At 33.8% G+C, this 27,736-nt stretch overlaps 1 protein-coding gene and 1 long non-coding RNA gene across 2 annotated transcripts; one reads left to right on the top strand and one right to left on the bottom strand.

Annotated features, from left to right (window-relative positions):
• Window positions 1–1,552: 1,552 nt before the first annotated feature.
• Window positions 1,553–8,445, bottom strand: LOC110884283 (pectinesterase). Its single transcript, XM_022131984.2, has 3 exons — window positions 7,678–8,445; window positions 7,056–7,412; window positions 1,553–2,493 (listed from the first exon to the last, which is right to left on the bottom strand). Exons 1-3 carry the CDS (start codon window positions 8,315–8,317, stop codon window positions 1,796–1,798), a joined length of 1,695 nt encoding a protein of 564 aa, XP_021987676.1. The 5' UTR covers window positions 8,318–8,445; the 3' UTR covers window positions 1,553–1,795.
• A 6,540-nt stretch (window positions 8,446–14,985) lies between these two features.
• On the top strand, window positions 14,986–18,158 carry LOC110881012. The gene is made up of 3 exons (XR_002559560.1): window positions 14,986–15,099; window positions 16,193–16,267; window positions 18,103–18,158. It is a non-coding gene; the product is annotated as an uncharacterized LOC110881012 (long non-coding RNA).
• Window positions 18,159–27,736: the final 9,578 nt, after the last annotated feature.

Raw genomic sequence — 27,736 nt, 5'->3', positions numbered from 1 at the left:
GTGGTCGTAGTCGTAGTGGTGGTGGTCGTGGTGGTGGTGGTCGTGGTGGTGGTGGTGGTGGTGGTTGTGGTGGTGGTGGTTGTGGTGGTGGTGGTGGTGGTGGTGGTGGTGGTCGTGGTCATGGTGGTGGTCGTGGTCGTGGTCGTGGTGGTGGTGGTGGTAGTCGGAGTCGGAGTCGGAGTCGTAGTAGCCGTAATAGTCGTCGTTGTAGAGTAGTCGTCGTAGTCGATGTGGTGGTGGTGGTGGTGGTCGTAGTCGTAGTCGGAGGTAGTGGTAGTGGTAGTGGTAGTGGTCGTAGGGTCGTAGTCGGAGTCGGAGTCGGAGTAGTGGTGGTGGTGGTGGTCGTAGTAGTAGTCGTAGTCGTAGTCGTAGTGGTAGTGGTAGTGGTAGTGGTCGTAGGGTCGTAGTCGGAGTCGGAGTCGGAGTCGGATTCGGAGTCGTAGTCGTAGTAGTCGTAGTAGTCGTCGTCGTCGTAGTCGTAGAGTAGTCGTCGTAGTCGTGGTAGTGGTAGTGGTGGTGGTCGTAGTCGGAGTCGGAGTAGTGGTGGTGGTGGTGGTCGTAGTAGTAGTCGTAGTCGTAGTCGTAGTGGTAGTGGTCGTAGGGTCGTAGTCGGAGTCGGAATCGGAGTCGGAGTCGGAGTCGTAGTCGTAGTAGTCGTCGTCGTCGTCGTAGTCGTAGAGTAGTCGTAGAGTAGTCGTCGTAGTCGTCGTAGGGTCGTAGTGGTCGTAGTGGTGGTGGTGGTGGTGGTCGTAGTCGTAGTCGTAGTGGTAGTGGTAGTGGTAGTGGTAGTGGTAGTCGTGGTCGTGGTCGTGGTCGTAGTCGTGGTCGTAGTCGTGGTCGTAGTGGTCGTGGTGGTCGTGGTGGTCGTAGTGGTCGTAGTGGTAGTGGTGATGGTGGTGGTCGTAGTCGTAGTGGTGGTGGTAGTGGTGGTGGTAGTGGTGGTGGTAGTCGTGGTGGTAGTGGTGGTAGTAGTGGTAGTGGTAGTGGTAGTGATAGTGGTAGTAGTAGTGGTAGTGGTAGTGGTACCGTAGCCGTAGCCGTAGCGGTAGCGGTAGCAATAATATAATAGTTAGAACCCGGAACCAAACCTTATAAGAATAAGCGGGTCAGGTCTGAAAAGGGTTTGAAAGTTTGAGCATGTCACGGTTCTGGGCCAAACTGTTTGCTTGTGGGCTTGTAACTTGTTCACTGAACTGGGCTTTTCATTTGGCATGTTGTACTGGGCTTTTATTTTAGCATGGAAAAGCTATATAATTTAGTAATCCAAATGTGTTGTGAGTTGAACAACGAAGGGTTGTTGCCTTGTTCATAATCAATCAACAAACAGTTCTTTAATCATTCAAGTGAAAATCTCAAGTGAAAAATCGAATGTTTCGTCGGTTAAATCTACTATATACCGAATACTTCAATTTAAATTCATCGTATATTTATGAATCCTATAACTCTTTCAATAGTGAATACACGCCCCTTAAAATCTACTCCTAAATACACATTGTCCTGTACGTTGGACTTGAACTCAACCACTTTGATTAGGAACACACGTTGCAGAAAATGGATACAATAAAAGTTGTTATTTTTTTCCAACTTACGTATACATCACATATAAAGCAAACGATACAAATATTTATATTATTTTAACACATACTAAAATTATAAAACGTACGTATGTTTTAATTATAACCTTAGGTTAACCGATAACAATAATCCTATGCTTTCAGACCCATGAACTTGATCACAATTTGATCACAAATCTCCTAAAACACAAACCAAAAAGCCTCTATTAATCCAATTCAATTCAAGTATTCAACCCAAGGTAGTACGGAACTCCAGTAGCATTCAACCACTGATCACCCTGAAGAAAACTCCCAACCGTAAACTGCGCGGCCTCGGTCGCATTAACAATCACCTTATATCCGGGCCAACTAACCCGACCAGTCGTATTCGACCCCGGCCCTCTATTCATAAACTCGCCATAATAAAGCGTACTCAACGCAAAACTCCCGGACCACTCGAGCCACCCAGCCGGGTCAATCAAATCCCCGATATACGACCGCATAACAACCGTTCTAGAATACTGTCTCCACGGCCTCCCGAGGTACGACTTAAACATCGTCTGGTTCGGAATCAGTTCCGAACCAGCAGCAATTTTGCATTCTAGAAGTGAAATACCCGTGTTTTGGTTCGGGTCATCGCGCCCTTGGGCTGTGAATAGGTTTTTTTGATTCGGGTCTGGTTTTCGGGCGTATAGGTTGCAGTTTTGGAATACGACTGCTGCGTTGCCGAAGATGAAGTCGATGGTGCCGTAGACGTCGCATTCGCGGTAGAATTGGCGGAATGTGTGGACGTAGAGAGTGTCTTGGTAGCCGATGAAGCTGCATTGGTAGAAGACTGAGAAGTCGGAGTTGCTACGTAGTGCTACTGCTTGGTGTTTTGCGGTTCCCGCAAAGTTTTCGAAGGTTATACCTTTGGCTATGAAGTTGGTGCCCACAACAGCTGAAATAGTTAGTTGAGAGTTGGTTAGATGGTTGTTATATAAATTAAGAAAAAAAATACCAAAATAACGTACTTGGAAAATACCCGAGTATTAGAAAAACCGGGGGATTTTCAATCTGGTTTCATACCCGATTCTATCGACGGGTATTTACCTGGTCCATACCCGACCTAACCAACGGGTATTCATTGGGTCTGTATCCTATGATCAAAAACCGGTCCAAGCCAGGTACACTCAACCCTACCCGATCAAAACCTAAAAAAACCCAGTTCTATACCTAACTCAAGTTTGACTTTGTTGACGTACCCACATCTGGTTCCATACCCAAAACCCGGTACGAAAGAAAATTCAAAATGTGCACCTAGGCCAATGGGAGATGTTTTATTGGTATAAAAGAAGTCTAAAATGGGAAGATTACATAAAGTACATTTTTAAACATGTACTGTGCTTTTCATTTGTTAAAATCGTTTGTAACATTTGAAATTCTATTTTCAAAAGAAAAAAAAATTGTTTAACTTTAAATGATTGATAAACTACAACGTTCTCTTGATTTTCCCATAAAACAAACCTTAATGCCCTAGAATAGCCGACTTAAATCGGTAAAAAGTATTTTCGAATTCTAAAACATCTCAAATTTTAACTAATTTAATATATATTAAAGACAAAGGTCGGTGGACCTTTGTCTTTAATTCCCTTAACTTTTGTAAAACTACATATGTAGCCCTTACTATTTTATCTTCTTTCAACTTTCAAATAATCACCAAAAGTTACAATTCTAACCCTTATACTTTTAATTCTTTCATTTCACACTCTCAAACTAAGTAAGTTACACATTCATTTCCAACGTTGGTAATTGATAACTTTGATCCACCAACTTTTTGTACTTAATAACTTGACGTCTCATTTTACTACGAATTGCTTTTACGACTTTAGATCATAGTGTCACACATTAATATACTTTTTTTATCTATGTATAACAATGTTAATGTCTAAATTACTTTTACGACTTTACACGGTTATCTAAAATATTGTTACAACTTTACACCATAATGAGCGATTCATACTCTTTTTTATCCATATCTAATGACGTTAATGTCAAGAACGTACTGTATATAACAAAGTCAAACACGCGTAATGTCGCGTGTAGGCATCACACGTTAATGTCATCACCGTATACTGTAACCGCAATGCATATAGTATACAGAGTTAGATCGGATATGTTAAAACATGTGTTTTTATATGGTTAACAAATCGTATAACGTGCCGCCGACTATAAACAACTAAGGTGTCGCCGCCGTAATGCGCGGCATATGGCAGTTTTAACGTACCTGTCATTTTAAATTCATGTTTCAACGTAAACGACTCACGTTTTGACATAATTTTTTCTCTCAAACGAGTCTTGTAAAAAATGATATGTTTTTATACTTATTTGGTGTACGTTCGTAAACTGTGTTCGAAAGCGAGTCGGGTCAAATATAATGCGTGTTCATTCGACGAAGACGTAAAAATTTTTTTTGGATAAAGAGTCAAGTCAAATATACACTACAAATGCAAGATATTATAACTTTCGACGCCGCCGCAACGCGCGGCAGGTCAAGATCCTAGTTTTATTTAAAAAAAAAAGTTACTAATTTTTTAGAAAAGGATTAATAAACAAAATACTTGTAAAAAAATACAAACAAAGTGTTGAAGCACAAGACACAACCTGTCTGAAATAGTATGAAAACTTCATATATATTTTTTTAATATGTCAATTCACAATTTTGTCATATCTTAGCACAAGAGACCAAACAAAGAAAATGATTAATATGTAAAAAAAAAAAGAGTCTTTTCATCAAAATTTTAAGCGCAAAATAGACCATTTATTAAAAAAAAAAGGATAAATCATACATCAAAATAAAATATATATTTTTGGGTTATGTTATATTAAAAAAAATAAAAAAAAACCTTACTTTCAGAAGATATAAGTCTACTTTTATAAACACATATTATGTGATCTAGTAATATAAAACTCAGCAGTTTGCTTGTTTTAGGAAATGAAAACATGTAAAATTTTAGCATATTATCCGGAAGGAGTAAGATCAAATACAAACCACATTTCGTATACAGACTGTAAGAACCAATTAAAAAGTGTCATGTGGCATCCAACCAATTATAGAAATGGTAAAATAATAACCTAAATAATATCAGTTATATTGAATTGCTTATAATTATGCTAACAAATAATTAATTCTTTATTTGGATTTTCCTTTTATTTTCAATGTTCTCATATAATTTTTCATAAAGAAAAATGTTGATATCATTCACATATGTGCTAAAATCAATTATCTTGATTAATTTTCATGTGCTAATATGATTCAAAAGTGCTACTTTTATGTATGTATTGTTTTAGTATGTGTTAATTTAAGTTTTTTAAGTGCTAGGGTCTATTCTCACGGTTTGTAGGATAAATATGGTTTGTACCGTAACAAACCACTTATCTAAAAAACTATGATTGCACCATCATTTATAATATACGATTGTAAGATTTGTCATATTATTATTAAAACATAAAGAGTTAATTGCCCGGATGGTCTCTATAGTTTTACGTTTTTTTATATTTAGTTCCTACCTTTTGAAAATAGCATATATGAGATTGTGTCACCTCATTCTAAATGTGTGTGTGTTGGAAGTCAGAAACCAACTCGTGGGTTGCAGCGACCACTTAATAAAAAGCAAGTGATTGCGGGTGACAGTTGCTTAAACATTCCGTGACTTATTGGGCCCCATGCTCATTAAAATAAACAGAAGTGGTTTGGCTGGGCCAGTCCGCCTGCCATTTTAACCCATCCATACTCTTATTTATTGTTTTCACAAAAGTAATATTATATTTTCATTCCAAATCACTCACTTAATTATTATTTTAAGGGGGGTTAATCAGACTTTAATTATAAATGTTTGAATGTCGGCTTTTGGATTCCTTTTGTTTTCTAAGATTCTAACAACCCGTTGATTTATGGACTATTCATCTTTTAAAAGTATCTAATATAAGAGTTTTGTTTAATACAATGTATATACTATGCATACTAAAAATATATAACTTAGGATTGTATAATATATCACCATACTAATTGTTTTTTTTTTCTTTTTTACAATTGAACGTAAAAGATTGCATACGAATAATGAATAATATCACATATAGATGTTTTGTAATAAGCGTTTGAAAAGAAAATGACACATGAATTTTAGAAAAGATATACACCACTCGCATTTTCTTACATTTTGCTTCAATTTTCTTGCTCGAGAATGGCGTCTAAGCCTCTAGTTCCTTATCTATCGATATTGCCTTAGCATTGAATAAACGTAGGGTATAAACGATCCTACCTCGAGTTAACTAACCTCAAGTTCAATTCGTTTAACGTAAGAGCATTGTGTGTAAATCGCAAACTTAACCCGCAAGTAATTTAGAGTCTTGAGCATTGTTGATGTATAATAAAACTCAATAATATCTTAATCATACATACATACAATACTATTAGTTCTTCATGATATTCATTTTAACTATATTTTTACTATACATGTAATAACATATACTACATAAATATATCATACATAACTTTAACATAAAAAACGTACGAACTGAAGGTTTTACTGAAAAAACGCGGTGCCATTTTCGTAATTATCAGTAATTATCAAAATTACTCTACAAATGATCATATAGAGTAATTTTGATCTTGTAGAGTAATTTTGTAAAATGTTCTTGTTAAGTAATTTTGATCTTGTAAGGTAATTATCAAAATTACTATGCATCAAAATTACTCTACAAGTGTATCAAAGTTACTCTGCAAGTTTATCAAACAACTTACAATTCAAAATCATTTGTAGAGTAATTATGATACTCTACAAAATTATCTTACAAGATCAAAATTACCATACAAGATCATTTGTAGAGTAATTACGATACTCTACAAAATTACTCTACAAGATCAAAATTATCATACAATAACATTTTACAAAATTACTCTACAAGAACAAAATTACTCTACATGACCATTTGTAGAGTAATTTTGATAATTACTCTATGAGTAAATAATTACGAAAATGTCACTGTGTTTTTCTGGGTATTTCATGTCTTTCGTACGTTTGTACGATAAGACACTTTGTATTGTGTACACGAACTTAACTCCTACATAATCGTATTCTCGAGACCAGCCTGATTTAGCACATAAAACTAAAGTATGAGCTTAATCATTAAGCGGATATAAACCACAAGTTTTTAACGAGAAAACTTCACGTAACTAACTTAATTAGACTATTACGACTTTTAGATTAGACTAAGTGATTTAGTCGGTGCTTGCATGCATAATAATATTATTAAAATGACTTATAAAATATATGCAAAACACCTTTGTGTTTAAAAAAAACACAAAATTTACGTAGCCACAAATTAGTTAGTGGAGAAAGCAATATTCCTTTTTTAGCCCTTTTTAATATTATAAACCTTATCATATCTCAATTATCACAAAATAATGTCACACCCACTTAACCAACTACTAAAAAACTGTAATCCACCAACGTCACATACCTACAGTAGCAGACCGGAAAGTTGTCCACCCGTCGACCACGCTCCGGTTACCTTTGATCAACGTTTTTCCGATACCTTCCCCAACCAACATTATCATTGTCTTCGGACTAGCAACCTCCAAATACTCATAATAAGCACCAGCTTTTATATAAATCACAAATCTTGTTGTACTCATGTTCGGAGCCGCGTTTAACGCGTCTCCGATCGTCGTAAAATTCCCCGTTCCGTCCTTGGCAACCACCAGATCGTACACTGTGTTGTTCACCGGCAACTGTAACAATTTTCGATCGTGATTACTCATCCACCGCGGATATCCGCCGGACATCTCACCGTACTCCGAAAACGCCTCCGTTTTACCTTTAAAAGTGTCCGATCAAATACAAATAGATTTAACATTCTAAGCATAATAATTATGCTAACATTAGAGTAATTATTATTACTTTACAGTTTTTAAAGTAAACTAATATTTTTATATTATAACAACGTAATTACTCTACTTCAAAACTGTAGACTTTTCGTATAGTTTTTAAGTTAGAGTAATAAATTATTGTTACTAATTTATTTTTGTGACGTAATTACTTTAATTTAAAATTGTATATTACTCAAGTTATTTATACGTTACCTTTTGAAGTTCTTCTGTTCACTTTTTTTAACAAAGCGAGCGAGTTACTAACTTGACGAGAAATATTTCGTAACGATTTACTGAAATATCTCCGGACTTTGTTTCGCGATTTGCTAAACGCGAATCCGTCGAGACACGTGGCCTGATTCGTCATCGCGGCACTAAGAAGCGTTTCTAGATCGGAATGTTCACGATACGACGTATTCCGTTTGAGCTCAGAGACCGCGGATGTGAGCGCGGTAACCGTTTCGACGAACAAAGAATGACAGTCATCGAGTGCTCGGATTTCGATCGCAGATAGGTTACGTAACTTCTTGCGAATAGCGGTGACGTTGAAGTCGGTGGATCTGACGTCATTTACCGTTTGGTTTATCGTGGCGGAGATGATCTCCGGTAGTGGTTTTGACTGGAGATCTGGTAGGATGGTGGTTAGGGTTTGTGTACATAGGTTGTAGTAGAGTGAACCGGTGCAATGTGTGTGTGCGGTTTGTGTTTGGATGTGTTTGTGAATGTGTATGGGTAGAGGGGTGTGTTGGTGAAATAGTGAAAGTTGAGGGGGGTGTTTTGTAAATTTGAAAAAAGAAGAAATCGAAAATGCTAGTAGGATGAGAGTAGAGAGTTTTATGAGAAAGGTTTGCATGGTGGAAATGGAAGATGTTAGGACGTTTTTGTTTGGGTACGCTCAAGAGTTTATATATGGTGTTTATATAGCATATAGAGAGAGGGGAATAAAATAATTGTGTATAATGTATACCTTATGTTTGTCACCATGTGATTGTTATTTCTTCTAGAAAAATATTGACATATATCTGTAGGGACGACTCGAACTTTTTGTGGTGCAAAATTAAAACACAAAACTGTGGCATTTTTATTTATTTATTTCATCTGTTTTTTCTTAAGATTTGTTCATTTGACTAATCTATACATAATACATGTTTTCAATCATATTATATGTCAAAATATAATTACACTATTCATAGTTATTAAATATTTTCTTTGAGTGAACTGCTATTTTGGTCCATGTGGTTTGGTCACTTTTGCCACTTTAGTCCAAAACTCAAACTTTTTGCATCTGGGTCCTTGTGGTTTCAGTTTTATTGCCATTTTGGTCCAAAAATGAAATCAGGTCATATTTGCCTTATAAAATCCTGTTATTTTGTCATTTTCCGCAGGGGCAAAATGATCATTTCTTTTTTATAAATAAATACCATATTTTATAAGACAAATATGAATTGATTTGCCCCTGAGGAAAATGACAAAATTGCAGGATTTTATAAGACAAGTATGACTTGATTTCATTTTTGGACCAAAATGGCAATAAATCTGAAACCACAGGGACCCAGATGCAAAAGGTTTGAGATTTGGACTAAAGTGACAAAAGTGACCAAACCTCAGGGACCAAAATGGCAGTTTACTCATTTTCTTTATTTCGTTGTATAATACAAAGTTTTCTAACATGGCCGGCTCGTTAGGCTTACCAATCTAGGCACGGACCTAGGCCAACAAAAACTAATGGCATCAGGTCCGTCGGATTGGAGGAGAATTTGTGGGCAAAATTAGGGCTAAATACTCAACGTAGGGTAACTTTAGCGGCTAATTTTTCTATTAATCTCTATATTTTATACAAAAGGGCTCTACTTCGTAGTACACTTAGAGTCTACAAAAACATTAGAACGGCCATACTTAACCTAGTAAAGATAAAAATGAAAAAAGAATATTGACTTCATAAGTGGAACGTTCATTTCACTTATGCTTGTTCTCATACGTTTATAAGGGGACCCGGGGTGGTTTATTATACCACCCCCATCACTCGTTCTCATCAACCATACGCCACCGCCACTCCTTCTCATCACTCGTTGATTTGATAACGCGTCAACCATATCACGCGTGATTGTTTGAGTTGTTGGAGGGAAATTGTTGGGTTGTGAGGGAAATTGTTGGTTGTGGTGAGTGATGAACATTTCCACTAAAATCCATCACTAGTGATGGAATAAAGCTCGATGACGTGACGAAACTTGATTGGATGTTGTGAGTGAGTGATGAGTGATGACCACCCCTACCCCTAATTTATATAACTTTGATAAGTTAATATTGGTTGATAATTAAGTTTATGTTATGCAATCTTTACTGTTGAGGTTTTAAACACTCGATAAATATTCTACACCAGACATCAACTACGTGACTAGCCAAGGTTACATAATCGCGATTTTCCGAAAATAAAGAATTGAAGATGTAAAATCAACAATCGTTCGTGTAGTCTAGGATTTGAACCGTCTACTGTGATAGCTCAGAGAAGGAACCATTATTATAAATTATAATCCGTTCGAAATGTTTATCTGAAAATAAACGCTAGTGGTCACAAGTCACCACCCTTCAAAGCCATGACATTCTAGCAAAAAGAAAACAAACTAGGGCATGTACTAATTAACTTTTTTTTTGGGCCAGACACTAGAAAAAACGAACCTAATTTATTTAATCTTACAATTAGTCGAACCCTTTAATAGCTATGCATGTTACCCTGACAAAAGTCACGAATATTCCGTGAAAAACAATACCTACATATATTTTAAGAAACTCATTCTAAGTAATATAAGTATTTAATCCTTCCAATGCAGTGTGTAATCTTCATGATACTATAAAAAAAATAAAGTTCAACGTTAATATTAAAAGATAAATGTAAACTATTTTTCAAAGAGCATGTATCATGTAGTCGCTCCTTTAGATATAAAATTATAAATATATACTATTCATTCATATTCTCGTGTCAGCGACAGTGATCCCGTGAGGACTTCTTACCACTTTCATTTGTCTCATTGCGCTTCCCACATGATTCTTAGGTCAGCATGAAATAGAATAATCGAAAGAGCAGTCAAAATAGCTTAAAAACAGAAGAGAAATATTGAACCGATTGAGAAACAAATTGCTCGGTTATGATTTCTTTAATAACTGAATATTATGATTTGATTAGACTTATAGTTATGTATGTATAATGATTAGGATTAAATACAAAGGAAAAATATATAAGAGGGTAATAAGAATTTTGGTCTATTAATCTAAGATTTGTAGGGTTGAAATTAGTTTTAAAAAAAAAAGATAATGGAAGAGTATAAAAGAATCCTACGTTTATTTACTTTCTCTCTCAACATGCAAGACAAATGTCAATTTCCCCTATCAATTTAAAACGTCCATAACTTGTTCATACGACATTTTTTTTTTAAAATTCACCATAATAACAAGCGTTTTTTTTTTATCTTTAATATGAGTATAATATTGCTATATAAAAATAAAATAAAAATATTCATTTTTACTGGGTTTTTTTTTTTGTATTATGTTAAAGGTTCAGATCATTGTGTCTTTAATTAGGTTTTGTTCATTACGTTTTTACTAGGATTTCTATACATTTTGTTATTATCAAAACTTATAACACAATGTTAATTTGGGTTCAGGCCACTGCGTTTTTATCAAAACTTATAACACAACTTATGACACAATAAAGATTGTGTTATACTTGGGTACTCTCTATATTGTGTTATAGATTCTAGTCATTGTGTTTATTCTGTTATCCATTGTGTTTTAATCTGTTGTTCATTGTGTATTAGTCTGTTGTCTATTGTGTTTTAGTTTGTTGTCCATTGTATCTTTTATTTGATCTCACTTATTGTGTTTTTTATCTGCCGTCATCAATTGTGTTTTTAGTCTACTTTCCATTGTGTTTTTAGTTTGATACTCATTGTGTTTTATGTTATGTCCATTGTGTAATACGTGACTGGGCTTTTTCTCATTGTGTTTTACGTTATGTCTATTGTGTAATACGCAACTGGGGTTTTGAATATTTTTTTTCTAAATATAACATTATGGTAATCATATTAAAGATAAAAAAACGCTTGATTTTATGGTATATTTTTTTAAACAAATGACGTATAAAAAGTTATGGACGTTTAAAAAATATAGGGAAATAGCATGTGCATCATCTTTTTATTTTCTTTGACAAAATTACTCTTTCCACTTGATTTCTTTTAGGACACTTGTCACTCTATATTGGCTTCTTACACTTCTTATTTTTTTACTCCTTTATAGAATAACTCAACCCGTATGTATAAATAACCGAATTAACAAATTTGCACCGAGCATACATTAAAACCAACCTTTATACTTTTATTTTATTTTTTATAAATAATATGGTGTATCCCGAAAAGTGTTGTTTTAGTAATTTTATAAAATGACATATTAGTAGTCGCGCTTTTTCTTATAAAGTAAGAAATAATTGCTTTGTATGTTTCTTTTGGATTTATTAACTGAAACTGAAGCATGTGTCGTGTTTATGTCTAGTCCCTCAGGTTATTAATTGTCTCTTGTCTGCCGTGTACGATGTGTTATGTTAGCCCTAAGTAAAACTTCAAGCACTTTTATATGTAAGAAACCAATATATTTGATAAGATTCGTAAGAAATCAATATGTTTGATAAGATGCGTGCAGTTGTTGTGTTCACTATAATTATTACGCACGGGACCGCTTATACGAATGTGCATCAGGACCGCTTACACAAATGTTGTTTGAATGACCTACAAACTTTAAACGTATGCGCATCGGGAGCGCTTACACAAATGTGAACTTTAAACCCAAGGCTTTCACAGCCGTCATTTTCTTTGTTATGCTAACCAGGTAGATCAGTTGCTAAAAGTCAGTCTTTTATTAATAAGAACCATTAAACTGCTATCAACAACTTTTAATACAAATTTTGATTTTTCATTTTGTATTTGTCTATTAAAATGTTTATTACTGTTTGATTGATTTTTCCAGTCCATTAACTTTTTTTTTAATAAACTTTGATTTATCATTAATAGGTTAAATGATTTCACAAGTAACATGACTATAAAACTTAAACATATACATCTAGAAAGTAAAATATTATATCTATCTATTCTGCCTATAAATAAATTGCAATTTGCGAATTCTACCCTTATTTTTCTAAAACTTCAAAATATCATATTTACCTAATTTAACTTCTCATTTTCACCTATAAATATTTGAAAAAAGTCTATATTATGTTTTTTCCTCGTCTAGTTTGTAATTTAAAGGTCTTACTTTTATAATTTCTAATACTTTAAAATGAGTTTATAAAATAATTAACAATTTTTATTTATTAAAAAAGTTAAAAAAAATCTTTTAAAATAGCGTTTACAACCTAGCACATATTAATCATTCAAACCATCTATGTAAGTGAACAAACGGTACTAAAATAATTTTATCAAATTATAAATTAACAATCGATATAAGTTAAAATTTAATTAGTGTAAGGAGTATGTTATAAACAAGTTAAAACCAGTTTAAGACTTCCGACCGAAGTGAACACTTTTCTAAAGCAAAACAAATGGAAAGAGAAAACTCAAAACTTTTTTTCTTATTATTTTTATATGAAAAACATGATTAGTAATTTGTAAAGATCTTCAATAAAAGAAAACATAATCAAAATTCTATTTGAGAAAGTGTCTATAAAAACAATATTTGAAAACTTAAAAAAAATATGTTTTCTAAATAATCATAAAAAACAAACAAAATTTTTGAAAGAAAAATGCCTATAATATTTTTTTACACTTCTGAATTTGTTTTGTAACAAAAAGAATACTTTTTAAAAAAATTGTGACTTCTATAAGGGATAAATATGATAAGTTTAAATGTGATTTTATGGAAAGGATGGGTATGAAAAATAATATAGAGGGGTGTACATTTAGTAGCTCACTAAAACTAAATTACTCTTTTATTTGGTTAATAAGAGAGGGTACATTTAGTAGCTTCCCAAACTAAATTGCTCTTTTATTTGGTTTATAATGAAAAATATCATCGGTCCCACCTCTAAATTTTGAGAAAAAAATTTGCTATGGTAGCTTTTCATATATCCTCCATCAAATTATTACGAGTTTATAAAAACAAAAAAATAATAAAATAAGCGTTTGTGGATAAGATAAAAAAATAAATTTTGAAAAGTAAATAAATTAAAGTGTAGAAAATGGTGAAAAGGGTGTGAATGCTCAAAATGACCATACCCGTCTCAAAAATCGATTTATCGATTGGTTAGCAATGAGAGGAGGCAAACATAGAATTTTAGTTCTCTCGATATCGAGTGTTTCATTTGTGTTTGACACGTTACTAAGTTAGCTGTAACTAAACAAGTTTAATTGGTTGGACTAACTAATTCATTCGATCTTTCAGTCTGTAACAAGTTTTGATGATTTATTTCTAAATATAACATTATGGTAATAATACTAAATATAAAAAACGCTCGATTTTATGGTATATTTTTTTTAAACAAATGACGTATAAAAAGTTATGGACGTTTAAAAAATATAGGGAAATAGCATGTGCATCATCTTTTTATTTTCTTTGACAAAATTACTCTTTCCACTTGATTTCTTTTAGGACACTTGTCACTCTATATTGGCTTCTTACACTTCTTATTTTTTTACTCCTTTATAGAATAACTCAACCCGTATGTATAAATAACCGAATTAACAAATTTGAACCGAGCATACATTAAAACCAACCTTTATACTTTTATTTTATTTTTTATAAATAATATGGTGTATCCCGAAAAGTGTTGTTTTAGTAATTTTATAAAATGACATATTAGTAGTCGCGCTTTTTCTTATAAAGTAAGAAATAATTGCTTTGTATGTTTCTTTTGGATTTATTAACTGAAACTCGTGTTTATGTCTAGTCCCTCAGGTTATTAATTGTCTCTTGTATGCCGTGTACGATGTGTTATGTTAGCCCTAAGTAAAACTTCAAGCACTTTTATATGTAAGAAACCAATATATTTGATAAGATTCGTAAGAAATCAATATGTTTGATAAGATGCGTGCAATTGTTGTGTTTACTATAATTATTACGCAAGGGACCGCTTATACGAATGTGCATCAGGACCGCTTACACAAATGTTGTTTGAATGACCTATAAACTTTAAACGTATGCGCATCGGGACCGCTTACACAAATGTGAACTTTAAACCCAAGGCTTTCACAGCCGTCATTTTCTTTGTTATGCTAACCAGGTAGATCAGTTGCTAAAAGTGTAACACCCCAAAACCCGAATGTTTATAATTATCGTATGTCCCATATGATTTAACATGAAATAAATGACTAGGCTATTTAACCTAGTTAAGTGTGTGGTTAAAAGTATGAAAAGACAAGAGTTTTGCCAATATTATGAGTAAGTAATAAACATGAGGGACCAAAGTTGAAAAAGGGAAAAGTTATGTTTAAAAACAAAACAAACACACACATCGTGTGTGTTTTAGATCGATCAGGGGAACTCCCCTTGAACCAAACCCTAGTTCTAACATAATCATCAAATTGAGGAGTTAAACGAAGCTCAAATTCATAACCAAGCATAGATTAATGATCACCTTCACAAGGGGATCGCAAGGTATGTCTTAAAAGTTAGTTTGGTGATTATGCATGAAGCGGGTTATGATGTAAATCACGAATTTGTATGAAATTGAGCATGAGTATGTGTTAGAATCATCATTTGGAACATGGATTATGCATGAATTAGGTTAATTTGATGTTTAAGGGTGAAACCCATTAGTTATGGTGAGAATGATGATTTGAATCACCATCCATGTCTAATTCTTGTTGAATGTTGATGTATTTTGATTTGTATGATGGATTCTTGTTAGAGGAATTGAAAGAAATGTGATAGTAGTATGTTTGATGTTTATGCATGTATGATTCATGTTGGTTAGAAGGAAGAAATTGATGAATTATGTATGAGATTTGAAGGATATGCATGAACTAGTTGTACACTATGCTTAGGAGGTAGTACACACATCAAAAGCATGAAGAAATTATGAAGAACTTAAGATTAGATCACTTGTAAGTGATTAGAAAAATAGTTATGAAGTGGGTTTTGACGATGTGATGAAAGTGATAATATGTTCATATTATTGATGTTTGAAATCGTTTATATATGTGAATGTTTAAAGAAATTTAATAAGAAATGATGAATTGTTGTTAGATGAATTGAATAAATGTGATGATAATATGTTTGATGTTTAATTTTAAATACCACATGTTGATTAGTAGAAGGATTTGATGAACTATGTATGAATTTAGAAGATTGTGCATGAATTAGTTGTACGTTATGCTTAAAAGGTGGTACGCACACCAATCGTATGATAAAATGTATATATTGTCGTCCGTATAGTCGATTATGATGTTACGGGTATATAATGATAAGTCAAATGTTAAATTAAATGAACTGTTGACTTCTAAAAGTCAACTGGGTATAAGAAGAATGGTTAGACGCGTTGTCATAATTGAAAGATTAGAGTAAGTTATACGGTACGTGTTAGACTTATGTGTGTTTAATGCGATGACATGATGAATTACATGAGTGCATACGGATATGGGTATGGCTATATGAGTTGCGTTTGTTAGAAATGACTAATGACATGACCGTTAACATGTACAAATGAGTATGCTAATAAGAGTGTGATTTCGATGAAATGGAAGCATAGGAATCACGTCTCAAGCACGAGGTGTTAACGGGCCAAGAGGAGGCAAGAGATCGGGTACGAGCACGGACGCATAAGGTAAGTGATTCCGTAATCACTTCTTAGTTGTTATGTAAAGTTATATGCAACTTAATTATATATGATAATTGAGGCCAAATAGGAATGAATTGTATGATGTCGATGAAGTATTAAACGGATCTTAGTTTTGATCCGAGTAAGGTATGTGTGATTAAGAATTGTAGCTAAGTAGTAGGATTGGTTACTTATGTAAGGAATTCCTTTGTTGTTAAGAATAGAGCGAAATTGACAATAACGCCCTTGATAGGTATATTGGGCAAACGACCTTAAAAATGTCTAATGGAAACAAGCGAATCGATTAGAGTAATGTTTTGGTCATGTGTGAAAGCGAAGAGTATGGTTTGGTATGTCATAAACCATTTAATGCGCAACTACCCATAACGGGTCAAATAATTAGAAAATGATAATAAGCCGATAGGGCGTAAGATAAGAATTTCCTTAATCCGGATGTGGGATTTTAAGCTCACATGATAGAATGTGAATTTACAAGCATGTAGGAAGAAACCGGAGGTTAAACGGGTAAACGGTTCAAAAGTTATGCGCGTTTTAGTGCGTACGAACGATAAAACAACACAGCAGAAAACTGATGTTTCTGGAGGCCGTCGCCGACGCCCTAGGGGCCGTCGCCGACGCCCCCTGGAAACACCAGTTTTGCCAGACGCCTTAATTTCCTGTCTACGGGTGATTCTGGCTACGGGTAATTGCAAGGCCCGTCGCCGACGCCCCTAGGGCCGTCGGCGACGGCCTCCCCAAGTCTCGAAAGCTGAAATCTGGTTATTTAAGTTGATTTATGTATCGTGGGCTTCGGTTTGTTATCCGTGGACTACGGCGGGCTTACTAAACATGATTTTGATCATTCCTTAGATGTTTATGGGCTATAAATCAAAGTTTAAGTCCCATGTAAATAACGTATGAGTACGTAAGAGGTATGCAAGATGTTGTACGTGCATATAGATGCGTATTTATGTATGCATGAAGATATGTACCAGTGTATGCATGTATGTAAAGATGTAGGAAGGGTATGTCTGTATGCATATGTGTATTTATGTATGTATAAAGATATGTACGAGTGTATGCATGTAAGTAAAGATGTAGGAAGGGTATGTCTGTATGCATATGTGTATTTATGTAAGTATGAAGATATGTATGAGTGTATGCATGTATGTAAAGATGTAGGAAGGGTATGTATGTATGCATATGTGAATTTATGTATGTATAAAGATATGTATGGGTGTATGCATGTATGTAAAGAGGTAGGAAAGGTATGTACGTATGCAGATGTGTATGTATGTATGTATGAGGATATGTACGAGTGTATGCATGAATGTAAAGCTGTAGGAAAGGTATGTACGTATGCAGATGTGTATGTATGTATGTATGAAGATATGTACGAGTGTATACATGTATGTAAAGCTGTAGGAAAGGTATGTACGTATGCAGATGTATATGTATGTATGTATAAAGATATGTACGAGTGTATGCATGTATGTAAAGGTGTAGTAAAGGTATGTACGTATGTAGTTGTGCATGTATATATGTATAAAGACATGTATGAGTGTATGCACGTATGTAAAGTTGTAGGAAGGGTATGTACGTATGTAGATGTGTATGTAAGTATGTATGTATGCATGATTTAGATACGTTGAGTGTTAACGTTACTAATGGTATACTTTGAGAATGAAAAGTAATGCAGGTGCATTATTGAAGCCTCACCAAGAAATGGATACGCAGATGAAATGCTTAAAGTTTGAAAAATGACGAAATGTGAAGTGTATTTGAATGAATCTTGTTTATATAATGCGTGCTAATGTTATGAAAATATGTGGTGAGTGCAGGTTGTACGATTCATGGGAGATTATTACAAGGGGTAGAGATCGAAGACCGAGTCACACAAAAGGGAATGTACGGGAATAATCGAGTATGTACTTTAGTAAACGGGAGTTATGCTTTTGTTTTGTAAAAGAGGTATTTTTAAAACAAACTTTCAAGCAAGTCAAGACGTTTTTAATGAAAGAAATTTTATGGCACGAATTTCCGCTGCGACTTTTATATAATACGTGTTAGGGTGTAACAAAAAGTCAGTCTTTTATTAATAAGAACCATTAAACTGCTATCAACAACTTTTAATACAAATTTTGATTTTTCATTTTGTATTTGTCTATTAAAATGTTTATTACTGTTTGATTGATTTTTCTAGTCCATTAACTTTTTTTTAATAAACTTTGATTTATCATTAATAGGTTAAATGATTTCACAAGTAACATGACTATAAAACTTAAACATATACATCTAGAAAGTAAAATATTATATCTATCTATTCTGCCTATAAATAAATTGCAATTTGCGAATTCTACCCTTATTTTTCTAAAACTTCAAAATATCATATTTACCTAATTTAACTTCTCATGTTCACCAATAAATATTTGAAAAAAAGTCTATATTATGTTTTTTCCTCGTCTAGTTTGTAATTTAAAGGTCTTACTTTTATAATTTCTAATACTTTAAAATGAGTTTATAAAATAATTAACAATTTTTATTTATTAAAAAAGTTAAAAAAAATCTTTTAAAATAGCGTTTACAACCTAGCACATATTAATCATTCAAACCATCTATGTAAGTGAACAAACGGTACTAAAATAATTTTATCAAATTATAAATTAACAATCGATATAAGTTAAAATTTAATTAGTGTAAGGAGTATGTTATAAACAAGTTAAAACCAGTTTAAGACTTCCGACCGAAGTGAACACTTTTCTAAAGCAAAACAAATGGAAAGAGAAAACTCAAAACTTTTTTCTTATTATTTTTATGTGAAAAACGTGATTAGTAATTTGTAAAGATCTTCAATAAAAGAAAACATAATCAAAATTCTATTTGAGAAAGTGTCTATAAAAACAATATTTGAAAACTTAAAAAAAATATGTTTTCTAAATAATCATAAAAAACAAACAAATTTTTTTGAAAGAAAAATGCCTATAATATTTTTTTACACTTTTGAATTTGTTTTGTAACAAAAAGAATACTTTTTAAAAAAATGATGACTTCTATAAGGGGTAAATATGATAAGTTTAAATGTGATTTTATGGAAAGGATGGGTATGAAAAATAATATAGAGGGGGTACATTTAGTAGCTCACTAAAACTAAATTGCTCTTTTATTTGGTTAATAAGAGAGGGTACATTTAGTAGCTTCCCAAACTAAATTGCTCTTTTATTTGGTTTAGGGGTTGGCTAAATGCACCCCTATTTTTACTTTTCATACCTCCTTTCTAAAAATATCATTTTAAAAACTTGTCATGTTTCACCCCTATACAAACCATTATATTTGAAATGTTTTTTTTTCCCAAAAGGTTAAAAAAACGTTTTTTGTACTAAAAAAAATAATAAGGTTTTTTTATTAAACTTTCTTTTTTCATAACAATTATTTTTAAATATTAAAATTATAACCTTTTTCTCTAAATAAAACGAATCTTGGTTTTAAAGACACTTTCTGACTAGTATTTTATTATATTGTCATTCATAAACAAGCTTTATGAATTGAAAATTAATGTTTTTTATGAAAAAAAAGATAAACATATTTTTTGAAAAAAAAAACCCGTTAATTTTATGTATTTAACCCCAAAACCTCACTTTTATTCTTTTATTTCATAGTTTAGTTGTCTTACCTCTTTTATTTTAATAATACTATTATTATATTTAAAATATTTTATAAAATGATTAACAATTCTATATATTAAAAATAGAAAATATTTGTCCTTTCTTCAAAAGAAAACTTTTACATCACTAGCTTATATCTATTTATTAAACCATGTGTGTTAATGAATAAATAAATAAGTAGGTAGTATAATATTTTTTTAAACAAAGGGTTCAATTAGTGTCTTAGAATTGAAACTAAAACGGACACATCAAGCAAAACAAACTAAATTATATTGACTTACTTCAATTTAAAACATTTGTTCTTTTAATAAGAAACCACTTTTCGTTTTAAGTTAAAAAACGTTTCAGAATACAACTAATAGTAATAACAAAAATAAGATAACAAAAAGCCCGGAAAAGATATTATAAAAACAAAAAAGGGTTGAATAGTATTAAGGTGAAAGTTTAGGGAGGAGGTGCGTTTAGTAAAAAGGGGGTGCATTTAGCAACACCCTTTGGTTTATAATAAAAAATATCATCGGTCCCACTTCTAAATTTTGAGAAAAAAATTTGCTATGGTAGCTTTTCATATATCCTCCATCAAATTATTACGAGTTTATAGAAACGAAAAAATAATAAAATAAGCGTTTGTGGATAAGATAAAAAAATAAATTTTGAGAAGTAAATAAATTAAAGTGTAGAAAATGGTGAAAAGGGTGTGAATGCTCAAAATGACCATACCCGTCTCAAAAATCGATTTATCGATTGGTTAGCAATGAGAGGAGGCAAATATAGAATTTTAGTTCTCTCGATATCGGGTGTTTCATTTGTGTTTGACACGTTACTAAGTTAGCTGTAACTAAACAAGTTTAATTGATTGGACTAACTAATTCATTCGATCTTTCAGTCTGTAACAAGTTTTGATGATGATTAATGAAGTATTTTTTGCTGTTAAAAAAAAACCCAATACATTCGATTTTCAAAACAATAAAAAAGGTATTATGTTAGTTGACCTTGTTAGGTGGGGACCCGATAGTGAGTGAGCAAAAATTAACAACCAGTGAAAGAAATTATGCGTGCAACCAAAGGAACATTTTGCCACAATCTTAGGATTCTGGCCCAATCTATCAAGAATCCACATTACCAACAAGAGTTGTTTTTTATTTTAAAATAAATTACAGTAAAAATTATCATACAATAAGGTGAATTCAGTTTAGAGTTTTCTGTTTTCTTTTTAGAAAAAAAAAACATTTATTAGAAACGTTTACAAATTTTAGTTCTGTCCCGAGAAGAGTAACGAGCCTACAAAAGCTTACTTTAACCAACACATATTTATGTGATATATGTTCTTGACCGGTTTTAAAATTCTTTTAGTTTTTTCTATTAAAAGCAAAATACAATATCCCAAATAGAAGTCAAACCATATTTTAATATGAATGGGGGTTGTTAAATTTCAAAGTTTTTTAAGTTTTCAACTAGATAGTTAGGTATACCACACAAATGGTGGTTGTTTTCATAATTGGACAGTTCGTCAAACCAACCATTTTATTGGCCCGCACCGACCATGTTATCGGTTCGCTGATCAGATTGATCAGACTGGATTAAAAAATTGAATGACATAAAACATAAGGCTAAGGGGTGTGGTTTTGGGCTTCCAGACCACCCCTTCGTCACATCACCTCCATCTCACACCACATTCTCTTCCATTCTTTCAAAAGGGTGGTGTTCTCCTTCCCCTTCGTCTCCAATCACATCCTTCCAACTCACCGTCAGTAACACACAATAAATACTTTATTTTTTTTGTATATATTTACAACATTAATAAAGTATGAAGCATTAAATGAATAAAATGTAGTTTTTGAAGTAGTATTAGATAACTAAATGGTATTTTGGAAGGAAAAAAACACTTTTTTTTCAGTTTGGTTTAACAACCGTTCCGACTGATTCAAATAAAGCAATTCAATTATAAACACAGTCGGGTTGGTAATGTTATCATTTTTTTTCTACAAGACACCATTTTTTTGTTTTAAATGCGATACATGAGGTCTTTATGAACTGCTTAACTCATGTCTTTCTAACTGACATTATATCATTAAAAACACTACGTATTATCGGTATAACTGTGTTACATGGTTCTAACAGACCTCTACTTTTGTTTTTTTAACAACAGTTTTAACCCCTGTTATACTTCATCAATTATTCTAAACTACCCCCTTTTGCCCTAATTTGAACATAGACATCGTCTCTAAAAGACATGTGTCTCTACCAAGTATACTAGCTTCACATTGGCTAGCAGTAATCTAGTTAATTAATTAAGGGATTTTTACATATTTCCCCCTCCCAAAAAGCCTCAAAACAAACGAAGAATCAAGTTTAAAACCACACATAAAAATCGAGATTACAAAAAAAGATAGACTCGTAAAACATAGGATTGTCCCGGGTAGAGGAACGGTGACTAACCAAAGTGATTCGAACCCCTTTCGAATTGAGGCAACGTGTCTTGACTTACTTAGACAAATACGTCATCGATGTTAGGCCTACGATATTCGTCCTTTTGGTTATTTCACGTTCCTACTTGATTGGAAGTTTCGAGACTTTAGCGAGACATAAAATCAAAGAGTGGGACTAGTTATCAAGGTCTGAGTTTCACCTCTATCTTGACAACATTGTACCCTAATAGCGTCGGTACTTATCAACAGATAAGACCTACTAGAATATAATAAGGAAATTTCCCAGCAAGGTTCGGATGTCACTCCTGACTTGAGGACAAATTTCGTGCAAAATATAAACACTGATTAGCAGTGTTTTCAAAGTATCAAGTGTATATTGTGTCAGCCTTAGGAAAGGCATGTAAGTTTAACAGGAAAATGTGCTGCTAGAAAGCAGATACGGTAGAATGCATAAGTCTTAAACAACAGATAAGAATCCAGATCCCTAGAGCTATAGACTAGGGCAAGTATTCCTACTTATCCTAATTCCCTATAGTTATGGCTCTGATACCAATCTGTCACACTCCAACCGATGGCGGAAACATCGGGGTGCGGCACTAAGCGTTCAGATTGCTCATGAGATTCCATAACACTAGATATTTCAATATAAATTAGATTGATTCAAACATTGTCTAATAGCATCCACAACCAAACATAAATATCAAGTACAACTCATCAAAATGGTTTCAAATTTCTAAATTTAACTAAGATGTGTTTCTAAGCAGCATCCTAGCATATTCTTGATTCACAGCATCCTATCAGCCTGCAACATGTATTAAAATAAAGTCAGTACAAAATGCACTGGCGAGCATACAAGTTTGAGTAAGTAGCATAGTAGTTTAAAAGTCTCAATCCATAATGTAATTGATAACAAAATAGTTTCAGCCATGCTAGTGTTCGCAGTTCAAGTAATAGCTCAAATGTCCCGATGCTTTGGTGTTTTCCCAAGACTCAAGGAAAACTAGAATCCTCCTAACAATACCCCCGAGAATAATATGGAGGTGCATCTTCCTATAGCGCTACTATTGTTAAGGCGGAACTACACAATCTGGATTAAACGTTCACATAGCACAAAGAATCAAGAATCACAAGTTTCTCATACACATAGGATAGAGTTTAGATTCAAAAGTATCAAGTTTCATAGTTGTCGCAACCCCCATCCCCCTATTACAAACCCGGGAACGGGCGGCCGCGACAAGTTTCAGTGGTATCTTGTTTTTGTCTAATTTGGCAGCGGATTTTACATCAGGACCGTAGTTAGGAAATATTTTATCAGAGTAAAATACCACACTTTCATAATATTAAACACATGGGATAAAACCCAAGTTTTCAGTATACACATTTTCATAGGAATAAATCCTATTTTTATTTAATAAAAACATCTATCCATTTTAGGTAACTTAATTACCACTTTCCATGCCTTCAGTGCTGTCCAGCTGGCTTCTAATTGGCTTTCACATTTTGTTACCTGAAACGCGTTTAAAACATTTTTGTCAGTGGAAAATACTAGTGAGTGAATCCCAGTTCAATCAAGTTTTAATAAAAACCATTGTGCAGTAATGAGGGCGATTCCGCAATTACATTTGTTTCCAAGTCATATCAATTAACACCCACGATACTGTCGTTCCGACTTATGGTCATGTTACTCCTCGCAAGGCAGTAACAAATTTTGTATACAAAACCCCAAATTTACCGACGATAATTGTATCCTTACAAATACTCAATAACTGCTTAATATATAATTAATTAAGTGAGGTTTTGTAAAAACAGTTTGCAAAAAGGAGATAACTCACATTGCTGTCTTAGATTATCCTTTAGGGTTTCCTGGTCACAATCTATAAATTACACAAATGCACACGTGTTAGTATAATAACCCATTTTAACATTAGCAATACCCTCCCCGATACGTCATTCCAACGACTACGTCGGGCAGAACCTCGACAGCCGTTACGGAACCCTAGATCAATCAGGCAGAGTATCTAATACGTATCCAGGGGTTATGATACCTACAACGGAGCAGAACTTCGCTATTTAGGGGGGGGGGGTATTAGACCCGAGTATAACGCCTACTATTCAGAATTGAGAGAGAGATTTCGAATTTGAACGAGCAGACTGAAGATCCGATGGCCTCTACTTACAGGGCCTGTTTTTGACTTTTACACGACCCGCGTAAAACAAGACCAGGGCCTACACGGCCTGCCTAGTAGGTGGACTAGGCCAGAGATGATCCGGGTCATTGCATAGAGTCGACGGGTGTTGGGCCACGTGGCGGCCTGGGGTCATGCCAGCCATCACCTTCTCGCGGCCCGCGTAAGGGTTGAGGTGTGGCTTACGCGGCCCGCCTCAAACCCAAAAATTAGATTTTTAATTATTTTTAATGATATTTAAGGTATTCGGGGTCCGTTTTCACGTATGGGGGTATTTTTGGGACATATTGGGATATTTTAAATATTTTTTTAAGGTGTCGGAAAATATTACGAGGGTGTTGATTTAGGGTTGTTATATCCTCCCCACCTTGTTTTAGAGCTCGTCCTCGAGGTCTACTGGAACAGGTGTGGATATTTCCTTTACATTTCTGATTCAATCTCCCATGTATACTCTAGTCCTCTTTTGGAGTCCCACTTCACTTTGACCAGAACTAATCTCTTGTGCTTGAGGTTCTTAACTTTCCTGTCTTCAATCTGTAGAGGCTTTTCTACAAACTTAAGTTGTTCATTTACCTCTATATCCTTAAGAGGTACCATCAGTGATTCATCGGCTAAGCATTTCTTGAGATTTGATATATGAAATACGTCATGTATTCTTGTCATTTCCTCTGGCAGTTGTAGCTGATAGGCTACAGGTCCTATTCTTCTAATAATCTCAAAAGGTCCAACATACCCGGGACTTAGCTTTCCCTTTTTGATGAATCTTACTACTCCTTTCCAAGGAGAGACTTTTAATAACACCTTGTCACCTACCTGGAATTCTATCGGTTTGCGTCGGTTATCAACATAGCTCTTTTGTCGATCACGTGCTGCTTTTAGTCGTTCCTTAACACTAATGATCTTGTCGGTTGTTTCCTGCACTATCTCAGGTCCAGATCTGCTTTTAGTCGTTCCTTAACACTAATGATCTTGTCGGTTGTTTCCTGCACTATCTCAGGTCCAGATAGTTATTTTTCCCCAATTTCTGCCCAACAGACTGGGGTTCGGCATTTTCGTCCATAAAGTGCTTTGAAAGATGCAGCATTGATACTTGTGTGATAACTGTTATTATAAGAAAATTCTATTAATGGTAAATGATCATCCCAATTACCTCCGAAATCAATTACACAAGCTCTAAGCATGTCTTCCATTGTCTGAATTGTCCTTTCGCTTTGTCCGTCCGTTTGAGGATGATAAGCTGTGCTTAGATTCAACTTGGTTCCCATTGCTTTTTGGAAACTGGCCCAAAAATGAGAGGTAAAACAGCTATCTCTATCAGAAACAATTGATAAAGGAATTCCATGTAATGAAACTACTTCATTTACATACAATTTAGCTAGCTGTTCCATGCTAAAAGTTTCTTTCATTGGTAGGAAATGAGCTGACTTGGTTAGCCTATCTACAATCACCCAGATTGTATCATTCCCTTTTCTTGTTTTGGGTAATTTGGTAACAAAATCCATTGTTAATTCCCATTTCCACACTGGCATTTCTAACTGTTGTAATAAACCTGAGGGTTTCTGGTGTTCAGCTTTAACTTGTGAACAAGTTAAACATTTAGAAACATAGGCTGCTATATCCTTCTTCATTCCTATCCACCAGAAATTTTTCCTTAAATCCTGGTACATCTTATCACTTCCTAGATGCATCGTATATTTAGACTTATGAGCTTCTTCTAATATACGGTGGCGTAGGTTTCCTAATTTAGGTATCCACATTCTCTTCTTATGGAATCTCCAAATTCTATCTGTTCCTTGTTCTAATTCCTTAATCAGTCCTTTTAATTTTTCAGTATCATCCTTGATTACTGATTCTTGTATTTTTCTAATTTGATCATTTAAATCTACTTGTAGATTTAGTTTAAGAGAACGTACCCTTTTTGGCTTTTCATGATACTTTTGGCTTAAAGCATCAGCCACTACATTGGCTTTTCCTGCATGATACTGGATATTGCAATCATAATCACTAAGTATCTCCATCCAGCGTCTTTGTCTCATATTCAGCTCTTTTTGCCCGAAAACATACCTTAAACTCTTATGATCAGTGAATATGGTAAACTTACTACCATAAAGGTAATGTCTCCAAATCTTAAGGGCAAAAATTATGGCTCCTAATTCCAAATCATGGGTTGAATAATTCTCTTCATGATTCTTAAGTTGTCTAGATGCGTAAGCTATAACTTTTTGGCGTTGCATTAATACACATCCATAACCTAACTTAGAAGTGTCACAATAGACTACAAAGTCCTCAGTTCCTTCTGGTAACGCTAGTATGGGTGCATGGGTTAATCTTTGCTTAAGAATTCTAAAAGCTTCTTCCTGCTTTGGTCCCAATTCAAACTTAATGGATTTACAGGTTAACTTGGTTAAGGGAATGGCTATTCTAGAAAAATCTCAAATAAATCTTCTATAATAACCGGCCAATCCTAAGAAACTTCTAACCTCGGTTGGCGATTCAGGGGTTTTCCATTTGGTAATTGCCTCGATCTTTGTGGGATCCACATGAATTCCTTCATGATTGACTAAGTGTCCAAGAAATTGTACCTGCTCTAACCAAAACTCGCACTTTGAAAACTTAGTGTAAAGCTTTTCCTTTCTTAATAGACTTAAAAGTGTATGCAAATGCTTTGCATGATCCTCTTTACTCTTAGAATAAATGAGAATATCATCAATAAAAACAATTATGAATTTATCCAAATATGGCTTACATATTCGGTTCATCATGTCCATAAATGCGGCTAGGGCATTGGTTAAACTAAATGGCATGACAGTAAATTCATAATGGTCATACCTTGTTCTGAATGCGGTTTTAGGAATGTCCTTGTTAGTGCATTATCTGTCTATCGCCTCCGTCAATCTAGTCTGTAGCAGAAACCGAAGAAAACAAGATTTATATTGTTATATTAGTAATAGTTAGTAAAAAAGGCAAGGTGGCATAATTGTAATTAATGAGAAACCTCATTAAATGCCTTGGACTATAAATAGGGAGTTTTATGTTTAGTTTAAAACTTTTGCCACATTAGAGCTTGGAGAGCTAGGTGCTTAGAGAGAGAAACTAGAGAGAGAAAGTGGCAAAACGTGATTCACGGAGCTTGTATTCGTCACATCATAAATAGAATCACCGATTAGTGTACGTTATTGTGTGTTCGGTCACGCACGT

This window comes from Helianthus annuus, chromosome 10 (assembly GCF_002127325.2).
Source record: "Helianthus annuus cultivar XRQ/B chromosome 10, HanXRQr2.0-SUNRISE, whole genome shotgun sequence".
Lineage (NCBI taxonomy): Eukaryota > Viridiplantae > Streptophyta > Magnoliopsida > Asterales > Asteraceae > Helianthus > Helianthus annuus.
Note: the sequence above shows the minus strand (reverse complement) of the source record. Positions and strands in the feature narration are given on the sequence as shown.